This window comes from Lonchura striata, chromosome 17 (assembly GCF_046129695.1).
Source record: "Lonchura striata isolate bLonStr1 chromosome 17, bLonStr1.mat, whole genome shotgun sequence".
NCBI classification, from domain to species: Eukaryota; Metazoa; Chordata; class Aves; order Passeriformes; family Estrildidae; genus Lonchura; species Lonchura striata.
This window is the reverse complement of record NC_134619.1, coordinates 13,546,877-13,560,256: the sequence shown is the minus strand read 5'-3', so window position 1 is coordinate 13,560,256 and position 13,380 is coordinate 13,546,877. Positions and strand designations below refer to the sequence as shown.

Here is a 13,380-nt window from a genome sequence, read left to right as displayed (position 1 = left end):
TGCACAAGCTTGGGATTTTTGCTTTGTAGGAGCCTCTGAGCCAACTGAAGCTAATCATGGCTGTAGGGCTAAATAAGCTTTTACAGGGCAGATGGAACAAAACATTATTGTTTTGGGTAACTGTTTTGTTAACTGCCTTGTGGTACTTCTCTTCAGTGCTTGTTTGGCTCGGAGTCGTCCTTTCTGATAAAATGTGACCTGAGTTGGGAAATCTGATCTCTGAATTACAAAACAGATACGTGTATTTCTACAGTCAGGGTGGGATGTTACTTGGGTGAGCCATAACTGTGTGTGTGTGCTGTAGGATATTGTATTTACTCCAAGTCACTACTTGGAAGTGTGCTTTTCCCTGGAGAAAATTCTCTTCAAGGTTACCACTGAAAAATACTGTTTATACTTTCTAGATACTTTCTTTATAGAAACCTCAAAATGTAACAGTTGTGTTTTATAAAAGTGAAATATAAAATGTTTTATTGCCTGTTAGGGAAATACTTGCTGTTGATTACATTGCTTCAGTCAGTCTTATTCTCTGAGGAAGGATATCCCTAAAGTTACAACACAGAATATTTCTTTAACCTCTGTTTCCTCAAAAGTCCATGTAGGACATGGTTCACAGTGCAAGGAAGTGGAAGAATTAAGAGAGGCAGCTGTAATTAATTTCTACAAGATATGAGAGTTCTGATTGCTAGAACTTGTTGCCTTTTTATAACAATCTAACAGTAGCAGGAATATTTAAGGTCAGAGATATTTTGGAGATGCTAAAAGGGTATTTCCCTGTGAAAGAAGAATATTGCTCATACTGAGAAGTTGCTTCACTGTATAATCAAATCATTCCCAGTTCTATGACTTTCACCTTTTAAGGGCATAAACTTTCTGCTCACAATACTGTCACCTGGTGGGTTTCAGATTGTGGGGTTAATTTGTGTTTTGCAGGCTGAACTTCGTTTAAACAATTCTGTAAGAAATGTGATGGTCAGAGCAGAGCAATGGAATGGTATAACCATGGCTGGCTGCCAGGTGTTCACTCTGCATCCTCAACCAAATATGATTAGATATGTTTGATAAGTAAAACTGTTGTGTGCTCACACCTTTAGGGGTGTCAGTTGAGAAAAGGCCACCAGCAGTGAATTAAAATTCTTGACCTTCCAGAAAAGGGGGCCTAGGAAAGAGTTTTGCCCATCATGAACTAGATAAAAGAGCACAGCTCCCTATAAATGAGCTTTTACTTTGTGTGTTGCCAGCCCATGATAACACCTGGGAACTCTCATCTGCAGAGGAGCAGGCTTGAGTATCTGGTTTCTTGAATGAAAAGCAATTAGTCTTGTTGTGCAGGTAGCAAGGTAACTACTTACCTTTCCACTCCACAGATTGTAACTTAGTTCTGGTTGTGAACTCCCACTGGGAAATCTTCCTGAAACCTCATCACAGAAGCATTAGAATGAAACAGTTCTGAGTCAGTGCAGTGTTGTGTTGAAACGATGTGATTACCACAGATTTTTTTGCAAAGAATTTTAAAGGCCAAAATTAATTTCTAAAAGCAGTGGCTTTTAAAATGCATGAATTAATCCAGTTAATGTCCAATTAATTTATGGGTAAATCCAGTAATTCAAAAATCTGTTTGAGTTTGTGATAGTTACTTACAGCTATTCCAGTTTCACTGCCTTCTCCTCTGTCATCTTAATACTAGTTTAATTCTCTGTACTGGGGGTTACAATGCATGCCAAGTTTCACAGATGTTTTCCAATGGCAGCGTTTCAGAACCAGCCATTTTAAGTATTGCTATATTTTGAAGAGTACAGCAGTGAACCAGTTTTAGCTTAGTGGTTTGCATATATGAATTGTCCTCATGGATTGTACCATGAGAAGGAAATGGCTGAAACAAAAATAGACCATCTCTTTGTTTTTACACATGGTTTTAATTATCCTCTCTGCATTGGCTGCTCTTGCCAGGCTTTTGGAAATTAAGCAAAAGGCATATGATGTTCATGTATGTTTTTCTTTTTTTTCCTTCTTTAAGCTTTTCTTAAAAGTTAGTAAAAGCTAACATCCTCCTAATTAGGAAAGAAATCCATTGGGAAGTTGTCTGAGTTTTGGTGGCAATGCCAGTTTTCTCCTTTTTGTCCTGCTTTGTCACAGTTTTAGTCTAAGAACAGCTTGTGGTTGGGGAAATTCTGATGTACTACTGAGAGTGTGAAAAACTGTCAATTTATGATTGTCTTTGTTGGAATCTTTTATATTGCAGTTTTGTTTCTTTACATGTCTTTTTTTTTCCATTTTTTTATTCAGAATCAAATGATACATGTGTGTAGAAAAAAGTTTTTACAAGCAGGCTTCTTCTTGCAGAGAAATGCTAATGACTGAATTCTCTATAATTTTGCTGTAAATCTCCAGTTTGGGAGGCCTGAAGACAGTTTAATTTGGACTTCAATCAGTTTTGGAAGTATTTTTCTCCTCAGGCTGAAGTTGATAGACCAGTTTTTCTAACCTGTTCCATTTGCACAAGAAACATTACCTGGTGATCCCAGGTATTCAGGGAAAAGTTAAAGTGAGTATCACTGGGTGTCTGGCTGCAACATTTACGGTTATTCTGCCTTTCATTGGGCAATGTCTTTGCTTTGGTAGGTAGGATGAATGTTTTTCAACATTTCCAACTTAAAAACTTCAGATTCAGAAGAGTTCCCATGCTCAGTTCTCTCTTGCAGTGGTAGGTATTTAGAAACAAGGAATCAGCCCTGAGGATTACTGTTGCTTAAATAATTGTTTCTAGAGAAGGTGTTTAAGGTTGATAGTATGTAATTTCTTAGTGTTTGCTGCTGTAATTTAAGATCTGTTTGTGACAATCATTTTTTGATGCCATTGTTGTATATCAGTATGGTGTCACGCTCATCATTCATGTTGCATTGAGGTCACAGGAAGTTAGTAAAACAAAACTCAGTATGAGACTTTACAGGGTAAAGAGTGTCCCTCTCTTTGCCACAGAGAATGTGATATTTATCTTTAAAATCTCACATTACTTACAACCTCTCATACATTTCATTAACTCTCAGACACCAGAACATTTCCATGTCTTGAGGTGGGATAGCCAGTGTCTCTTTCATGCTTTGTGGAGTATGGATGTAATGGTGTCTGTCACTGTTTATTGTGCTTCAGGTTCCTGTTGGTGATAACAAACTACTTCACATATGGATATTTTATATCCTCTGGGATTCAAAAGTTGTTTTTTGCTAGTCTTTTGCTTCAGAATCTGGCTTACTTCAACTTCCATAAATCTTCAGTGGAGGCTAGCGCTGCTTGTTTTTTTCCTTATTTGGAATATCCATCTCTTTAAAGTTACAGTCTGTTTTCCTGTTGGGCTGACAGGAAATGGAATGACATATGTGATGTGACATAACCCTGTTGGCACTCTCGTCTTTGAAGCACAGGCTGTTTTGCTGGTCAAGCATCTGTGCTGGAGTCTTATCAGAGTGAAGGCATTCTGGCCTTGACACAAACACTCCAGTATTATTCTTGCAAGAAGTGCCTTTGTTATCAATCAAAGCCATTTTAACTATTTTTTAGCTGATTTATGCATGTTTTCATCCCTGTTTTGTTGATATCAATTTAGAATTTTCATCACATTCTCTATAAAGTATGTTTGCTCATAGCAGTAAAAGATTGCATAGAAGAGTTCAGAATGGTGGCTCTAGAGAACAGATTGAGATAATCTCACTTGTAGAATTAGACCTGTTGATTTAGAGAAGATATAACTTCTGACTCTTGACATACCACTGTCCTTGGAAAGGGTGCAGAAATTATAATCTGTAAGGAGCTTTAACAAGAAAGTGATTCCTGTGTTGAGCCAGGAGTACAGTAGATCGTATACATTGTATAGATGGATCAGGTATGGAAAAAAATATGCAATTTTAAGACAGGATAGTAGATGAAGCTTCTATTTCAGCATCAAGGATTTCTCATTAGTAAGTCTACTGTAGGGCCAGGACAGAAGTTGGGCACCTCTTTTTAATTTGTTTTGTGGTTTATATATCTTGCTTGTTCCTCCTTGCAGCCTCTGAAAGTCATGTTACTTGGTTTGCTTCCCAAACTGATTAAATTGTATTCCCCACAACCATATTTTTAGCTTCTGTATTGAATTGGCTCCAGTCTTATCTTTAAGTTGGGATCTCTCTTGCTTCTCTCAGAGCAGCTGTGTGGATGTTGGCTTTTACCTGGATAACCTGAGCATGGAAGCTGCAGGAAGTTGTGCCTGTGTTGGCTCTGATGGGCAGGGGAGACAGGACCACACAGCTCAGTAATCCAACCCACAGCCAGTTTTCAGATCCATTGTGTATCTGACTTTGTACAAAAACCAATTTGGGCATTTTAAATTCCAGCAGTTGTATTCTGGCACAGACTGCTTGGATTTTCTAGACTTCTTGGTGAATGGATGTAGTGCTGCTCACAAAGTAATGGCCAAAGGGAGCCAAGCTGCATTCTGTGTTAAAGCTCTCTGATCCATCCCTTATATAAATATCCCATGATGCAAACCTCATAATTGCTTCCCTTTCCAACATGTACTCAACACTCTTATAATCTGTGTCTATTCTTTTCTCCCTGGTTGATTACTCAGCAGTTTCTTCCTTTCTGTCTTCTGAGTTGTTTGAGCAAACCTGACCACATCCTTAAAACTTATTTTAGGGGGGAAAAAATGTGTAAACCACTAAAACCAGCTTTGTCAAACCACATTTTACTTTAAAGATGAAACTTGAACAGTTAAAGTAACTGCAAATTTACTAAGCAAGTAAGTTGCCAAACTCCCTGTCTCTGTCTGGACTCACTGTGTAGTTATAGCTAACATTAAAGAGAGAAACCTTTTCCACAGTATGCATGCCTTCAGTTAAAGAGCGGCTTCAGTGTTTGGGGGGAAGGAGAGGAAGCATTTCTATAATTTCTCACACACAAAAAAGTGCATGTATTTATCATGTACCTTTTGATAAAAGGGACATGTTAACATTTTACATGCAGTTTTTTGAACAAAATTTTGTATATTTTATGTTGTTTTTTTTTTTTCAAAAGTTTGTATTCCTGTTACATAGTGAGGTTCTCAAAACCATTTTTAAGATTGCTGTGTATGTTAAAATAATTTTTTTCATTATGCAGGTTTTTTCTCCATTATTGAAATTGCAAATGCACTTTGAATAGGAACACCTGTAAAGAGCAGCTTAGCCTATTCTTAAAATTAATTGCTAAACATAAGACTTAAAACAGCCAACAATGTGCAATTATTTCAGTATTTTTTTAAATTATAAAGAGCATGTGCCAACATATTTCCAAAGCTGTGTGTGTGTAATATAGTTACAGGGTTTCATTCTCACCTCAATGTCTCCTTTTAAATAAATACAAAAGAAAATTACCTTCTTCAGCAAGATGATTCCTTACCAGATAAATTCCAGTGCTGAATAAAGTCACTTAAATAAAGTTAAATTGGTGTGATACTAAAGGTCTGTCAATCCATTGATAGCATTTTTTTCCTGCCTATACTCCCTGATTTTTGTGAGTTGACAAGCTCATGCCCAGCTTTTCCCTTCCTTTGGTTTAACCAGGAAGCACTAAAAAGGGTGGGGATAAAAGCAGCTTTCTCATGATTTCTTAGAAAAATAACTGAGATCCTCTTTTGCTGCCTTCCTTTTTCCCAGTGTAGCATTTGGGTTGCATTCTCCTCCTTCTTTTATCCCTCACACTGTAAACTTTAGTGGAAATTTGTTGTCTTGGATGAAAATACCCCAGCAGCACTGGGTCAGGCCAATGGGAAGCTGCAGGTGGGATTCAGAGAACAGGACCAAAAGTATGCATGGTCTGAATTTTCTTCTGTGAGGCAGATTTATTTTAAGCAGTGTTTGTTCAAACCTGCCTGAGTACCAGCAATGGTGCATGCAGTTATGAAGCTGAGTATAATTTATTTAATAATTTACATATTATGGTAGGACATTACAGAACCAAACCTCCCTTGGAGCAGGTGTGCAGCTGCTGAGGAAGTTCAGACAACTATTTCAGTGGTTTATTTTTAGTTGCAAGAAGATACTCTGTCTCTGTTCTATCTTTTTATATGCCAATCAATTTGCCTTGTTCATTTCTGAGAAAATCATACTTACCTGATCATACTCTGAAACAACTGCCCTAGTCGTTCTGTCACAGTTCTCAAACCCTTCAGCTAATGTTCCTTAGTTTCAGATTCTGACAGTTCTTTGGAATGAATTGCAACATCTGGAAGAAAAATGGCAATAGGAGTTTGCTATAATTTAAAACAAAACCAGAACAACAAAACACCAACCAACAAGAAAAAACCTCAAAACCCAACCCAAATCACACAAAATCCCTAAATACCCATGAAGATGTGTTTGATTTTCTACTGCAGAAAAAAACCTTAACATGCATTCTCAGCTTTGAAATGACAGTTTCAACTTGTGAAAGTGCTTGTATTGAATTTATAAAGACATTTGCTTTTCACATTCCTATTATAATATAATATATTATTTCTGTTATAATAAAACTGGATGAAAGTACTTGAAGAATGAGGAGTGTTTTTTTAATTTTGTGATTAGGCTTCCAAGTAGCCCTAGGTGGATTCCAAGTAGAAATCATCTGCAGCTTTTAATAGAGTAGTTTTTTTACCCACAAACAAAATCTGTTTGGTGTATTTGTTACATAAAGAGGAGTAAAATGTTAAAAATTAAGTATAAATAGGCAATATGTGTGACTGATGCTATTACTGCCTTTTGTACTCTCCTTTGCTTCTTTCTAAGTCTAGCTCATTAAATCACTGCAGATTCTTCTTTGGCTAATCAGTATCTTTTAGCTTAGTTTCCTAACAGAATTAGGTGTTCATAATTCTACCTGCTCTCTTCCCGTTTTCCTGAGCATTTCACTGCAGACTTTCTAAATTACTAATCCATTCCAGCTAAAAATGGATGGAGATGGAGGTATAGAAGTTGATGAAATTTCTATGAGTTGTGAAAAGTCCAGATAAAGTATATACATATATGGCAGGAAAGGGACTTAAATTAGTGCCCAGCTGAGAGAAAAGCTGCAGTGTGTTTTCTGTGATTATTCCTTGCTGGAAGCTTGGCATGGAACCAGCTATTCTGCTTGTGGAGTGTGAAAAATGCATATTATATGATTGGCTCTTTGTAAATGTTAAAATGCATACTATGGTATGTTATGTTGTAAAGTTATGCTGTGTTAATCTCTTTTAAGTAGTGTAGTAAATACAGTTTTTAGGCTATAGCAGAATATTAAAATAGAAACTCTGTGATGTAGGATACTTTTTGTAACTAGCTCAAGGAATGAATAAGATAATAAAGAAATTCTTAACATGGAGAGATAACAGCAACAAGTTACCAAGATTCCAAGAGAGGAATTATTGCCTCCTTATCAGGACAACACAGACTTCAAGGGACCAAGACAATTGATTTACAAGATGAGGGGGGGAAGTAGACATTAAGCAGAAACACCCTTAGTTTTGAAAGGGATGTTTGAATCATATATGAGATATATGAATATGCAATAAGATATTGCTTTTAAGGGTTAATCCTCTGTTAGCATAACGTGCTTTTATGGGAGAGCAAAAGCTCTCAGATGTCCATAATTCTTGGCTTTTTATTGTCCTAACTTTGATTGTCTTTATTACTATTTTTATTATTATTAAACTTCTAAAATTTTAATACAAGTGAATGGCGTTTTTCACATGCAGTCTTTCTCAGCAGGCACTTAGGGGGAGTTGAAGAGGCACTGGAGTCAGGGTATTGGAAAACATGGAACAAGAGGTAGGGACGTTTAGATGTGAGGCAGAGGGAAATTGTTGCTTCCTTCTTCTTCTTCTGGAACTCTACTTTTCCTGGTTGATTAATGGAGCTTGCTGTGGGTGTACAACCTCTAGATTCTAGCAAAAGTACAGTAAGTCTCTTCAGTTTTAGTGTTCAAAAATAATTAGAAACTTTCTAGCAGCTGAGAGAACTAAGCAAGGTATAGTACAGTTACTTTTTTTAGATGCTTTGGCAGGCAGTGTGTTCCTGGAATTTTCCTTAAGCTGATTGTTGGTGAAGGCCGTGTCTCCCATCATAGACATCCACATGTGTTAACTCAGCAGGTGATTGCAGGACACTCATTTCAGATGTGGTTAAGCTGCTAGATTTTCTCTGCGTATTCTCAATGAAAATTCTCAAATGTTACTAAAATAATTTTAATGAGTGTATTTGCTAGGTTAGAAGTGAAAGTTGGCTTTAATACATGCTTCTGAATGAGTGTCATATGGTGTAAATTAGTGTGGGAGTTCAGTAGAGAGTGATTCCCTTCAGGGATCCCAGGTGTATTCTGTGCAGTGTTATTTCTCCAGGTGGGAACTAGAAGCTCTTTTGTAAATCCAAACTCCTTCAGACTATCCAGTGTGTCTGTACTGATCTAGATGTAATCTGATTGCTTTCATACAGCATAAAGGATACTCGGGGAGGTTGGTACAACCAGTCACAGGAGCAGAATTAAGAATTGCCCTCTAAATAATTTCAATTTAGGCTACTTTTTAAATACATTAAAGTTTTTCACTCTAACATTTAAATTTGTGTGATTCGTGTCTGAAATTTAAGAGCAGCATTGAACTCTACAAATAACACCAAATACTATTTGAGCAAGCCATTAGTACCTTTTTTGGTGGTGTCACATTTTGCAATAGGAAACACTGACATCAGCAAGCTGCAGATTGCAAGAAGTACCCTTTTCACAACTTTCAAACACCAATTTCTGCAGTCACTGTCACAGACATTTGCTTCAAATCGCAGCCTCCAAAAAGAAAGTTGCTGTATTGAGACCTGATCTCCTTGTACAAATTCTTGTTCCCTTGGTGTGGCTGAACGTGTTTGGGGTTAGATAAACTGCTTGTGGTGTTATCAACTGTAAGTTCATAAATGGAGTCTTTTGACTCATGATACACATAGCGGCAGCCTAAGCTAACGCTTTCCTTTCCTTGTTGGAAGTAATGTGTGCAGAAAAGTGCTTGAGAGCTGGCATGGGATGTTTGTTCTGCATTGTGATCCCATCTGGTGGCTGCCCAAAGCAGAGCATGGGTGGGGGCTCAGGGCTGAAGAGGAGCTCCCTGGCCACAGCAGCTGAGCCCCATGAGCGGGGGCACCCAGAGAGGTGCATGAATGGTTTGCAGTAGGTTCTGAGCAGGGAGACGGTGTGGAAGTGGCACAAAGGAGGGAACGTGGCGTGACAGGGATGCAGCGAGTGCTCTGGAAGTTGTATCCAGCAGGCTGTTCATTTTGCAGTGGAGTTCAGTTGGTAAGAGATACTGAGGTGAAATGTGTTTTAAAAATGAATAGGTGACAGGGGTATTCTGAGTATTTCCAGAGTGATGACTGTGTTTGATGTAATAGTACACTATTTAATTTCTCTGGAAGCTCTGTGATGCACATTGTCCACTTTGTCTGCCCCCCCAAAACCAAATGCTGCAAGGAGGAACCTGTGCTGCCTTGGGCTGGGAGGATCAGACCAGCCTTGGTGTGAGGGTTGGGGTGTGCCAAGGAGAAGAGTTTTGCAGTAACTGAAAGTTGTCTTGTTCTCTTTCAAAAGTGATGTATTTCTTTTTTTATTTAAGCGCTTCATAGCATTACAGTCCCTGTCTGTAGACTTGCTCTGACCAGGTAAAACCAAAAAAGATACAAAAGCAGGTTTCTCTAAATTTGAAATTCCCTTTTTAATTTAATAAAATTTTTGTTATGCTTGTGGATTGTGGTGATTGTTTATTTTTAAAAACCAAGTAGTACTTAACACAGAAAGATAAGTCTACCCAGGATTTATGACACCAAGACAAACAGGTGTTTTAGACATAAGAGGTACAGCAAACTTTGGAATTAGAAGATTATTCACTCATTAATTCGCAGATTGAAGTGACAAAATCAAAAGACCTCTTTTGTCTAAAACCTAAATAGTTGCAGGTCATGTAATAGAGACTGAGCCCTTTGTAAAGGATTCTCTGTACTTTGGGGAAATGGAAAGGAACTAGACAAAAACCAAGTATGGTGGTTTTGTTTGCACTATAATGTATCCACATGTCAAAAGCCAGATGAATTTTTGAGCTTCTGAGTACTGAAATGTTTGTATTCTCTCTTCATGCAGATTCAAGATCCAGCCCATATTATGGCTGGCAGTGGGTCCAGATCAGGACCAGCCAGTGGGTTGTCTATGAAATCACAGCTTCAGATCACTGGTGAGCCTTCTGAAATTATCTGTCTTTTCTGCTTAGAAATGTGACAGTGTTTTTCCACAATTAAACAGAGTTTACTATGTTGCATTTCAGGAAGTTTTGCATTGTAAAACACGCAAGAGAAGTGAAGATTGATGTTAAACCATTGTTACTTGGCAATTACTTTATTCTGGATTTTATCTAAAATGCATTTTGAAATGATGCATATTTGTGTAAAAGAAAAAAGAAAGGAATAATTCTTTTTGGTTGCTGTTAATTAAATTGTACAGGCAGTCCTCCTGGAAATGTAATATAGTGCATTATGATACTGCTTGCTCTTACTGAAACTTGGCATAATATCAAAACTAACACTTTTTCCTGATACTGCTGTTCATTGAAGTTGACTTATGGCTTCTCCCTTATTACATGTTTTTATGGCCACCATTGAAATGGATTTAAAAAGGGATAAAAAATTTAATAAAAGCGTTGGTGAGAATATGACTACAATTGAACACCTCTGTATTGTTTGGAGATGGATTTACATTGCAGCCTTTGCTTTTTGTAGTGCCTTACCAACAGAGCAGCAGCTGAAATTTAATTTTTAAGGTTTCCTCACTTTTACTTTCTGGAAATTTAACTGAGGCATCAAAACTGAATGGGAGATCCAAGGGAATGTGCAGGTCTCTGTTTAGAAGCATCAAGAGTAAATTTTTCACCCTCAGTGTGAAGACCTGTGGACCTATGCAGTAGTTTCAGAAAAGGGATATTGTGGGGATGAAAAGAATGCTCAAAACTAGATAGAAAGCTTTAGACTAGGAAGGAGGTTGGATCTCACTGTTACACAGGCTGTAGCTGTCCCTCTTAGGTCACAAGTTTGTGTTTCCTCAGTAGGCTGTGAGGCTGTAGAGAAATCCTGTCCCTACAAATTACTATTGGAGAGAAATTGGAAGAGGTTTCCACAGAGGTATCTTGTCCACACGGGTAGAGAGCAGAGCCAAGGACTAAAGTGGTGATTGCTGTCCAAGGCTTTCCCCACTAAAGGCTTGAGACTCACACAAAGACAGTGAATAAATGCCTCAGTGTTTAGAATTGAGATTACTGAGGTATTTGAATTTCAGGTGTAAGTTTCTGTAGATGTTCAGCCATGATCTGCAGCAAACTGTTGCTGGTGTTATCTCCCAGGTGCCCTACCCTCAGTGCTCCATTCTGCTGCCCTCAGTAGTTTTAAATGAAGTTTCAGGGTGTCTGGGTAAGAGCAAACTTAGAAAGCAGGTACAAGACTGCTGATTTCTGCTGCTCCAAAGCAGGTCTTTGAGATAATTAGAGATGTGCAGGCATGAGGTGCTGTAGCATAGAAGTACTGGAGACAGGAGGGGAAGGATGGGGAGCTCTTTGTGAAAATTAATGAGTTAAAATCTGTGAGATGTCTGTAATACACAGAGTTTTCCTTGGGAGCAGTTCAGAGCAGTTTATACTAAGCTACTTCTCTAAATCTCTAAAGGAGCATAGGCTATAAAGGGAATCTGGGGAGATTAGCCAGATGGGCCTGAATTAGTCATTTCTTTTTAAGGATGTAGTGAGGCTGTGGTGGGTGACAAACACACAGAAGAGCAAGTTGGTTTCTGCTGGAACAGTGAATTCAGGGGCCAACTGGAAATGATAATATCTGTCTTCAGTACTGTTTTGTGAGTTTAGTGTTGCCAATGACTCCAAAACACCTGCCACTCAAATATCAGGGTAGACACAATCATAAAGGAGGCAGCATAGCAATGATGTTTTGAAAGATGGGAATGCTGCAGTCAGTAATACTGAATGCTTAAAAAAAAATCCAAATACCAGAACCCCCCTGAATTAAGGCTCTAGAGCTACAAGTCTTGTCTGGATTTGTTGTTGCCAGAACAGGAGGTAGCTACTGGAACCCAGGGTTTGGATTCAGCTTTTTTGCTTAGCTACAGAAAACTTCACACAAAATTCATTTTCTCAGTGACGTTCTGTCCATGAGAAGTTATGGCAATTTTCCACAGTGCCTTGATGAGAGGCAGATCATGTTTTGAGCTTTTTAACAAGCATTGTAATAAACTCCAGGAATTCTCTTGGCTGGTGATAGACAGGAGACGGTTGTAGAGGATATTTACTGCTTTCAACACCTAAGCACTTCTGTGGATCTTGTACTAGTTATGATTAATAAGACTGTCTGATGTTGCAAAAGTATTGTTGCATGTTTTAGGCATTTGTGTGAGCTGTGGCATTGTATAAATGAGCTGGAATGTAAGAGGGTTTTTATGGTTTTTATCCATCTAATGTGGTTTTTTTCCTTGAATATTACTGTCAGGCATCAATGATCTAACACTTGAATACTGAAGCACCCAACTGAAAAATACTATTTGTAATTGAAATTTCCTGAGTAAATTAATGATTTTGGTTTTTCTCTTTCTTAACAGTTATTTCAGCAAAACTAAAAGAAAAGAATAAATGGTTTGGACCTAGCCCTTATGTGGAAGTTTCAGTAGATGGACAGTCAAAGAAGACGGAAAAATGCAACAATACAAATAGTCCAAAGTGGAAGCAGCATCTTACAGTGTAGGTTTGGTTTTATTTTACAATTTATTTGAGCGAAATTAAAGCAATTGACAGTGGGCTTGAAGATTGTATTTTTGTTTTAAGCAAGGAGTCAAGTGTTGCATGAGGTGGTGACATTGGTATAATTTTTAGAGTAAATATAGTACAGTCTGAAATAGATATTTGCAAACTATTACACTGCTTGTGCTTGTATTTTGTATTGCTATGTGTGGCATATCAAAGCACTCTAATTCTGTGAGTAGTAAGAACAGTAAAGTAATATTAAAATTTATGTTCCCATGCACATTTTTGTTGTCTTATTTAAAGTTACAGCTTTCATAAGTTCTGTTGCTAAAAAGTGTAGCTGTTCTTTGTCTCACTGTGGTGTACCATGCCATAACACAGGTAGTTGGCTCTCTCTTGTGCACTTCTAAATTCAAGCACAAATCTAAAATTCCCAATTCATTTATGCAAATTGTTAGTACAGAACTAACATCAGATTCAAGATGAATACAGCTGTTGGTGTTTGCTTGGCCTGATATTTGTGTTGTGAATAAAGAAGATACACAAGTTCTATAACATTAGTGTTCTATTAATGTCACATGGAG

At 37.7% G+C, this 13,380-nt stretch overlaps 1 protein-coding gene across 4 annotated transcripts in view; it reads left to right on the top strand.

Annotated features, from left to right (window-relative positions):
• ITCH (itchy E3 ubiquitin protein ligase) overlaps positions 1–13,380 on the top strand; it is a 58,878-nt gene that overhangs the window by 16,212 nt on the left and 29,286 nt on the right. For all 4 annotated transcript variants that reach the window (XR_013340902.1, XM_021546298.3, XM_021546297.3 and 1 more), the window contains exons 2-3: positions 10,147–10,237; positions 12,655–12,793. Coding sequence is in view for 3 of the 4 variants with exons in the window: in XM_021546298.3 (XP_021401973.2) it covers positions 10,168–10,237; positions 12,655–12,793 (209 nt within the window). In the remaining variant the exon portion in view is untranslated. The remainder of the gene's footprint in view (positions 1–10,146; positions 10,238–12,654; positions 12,794–13,380) is intronic.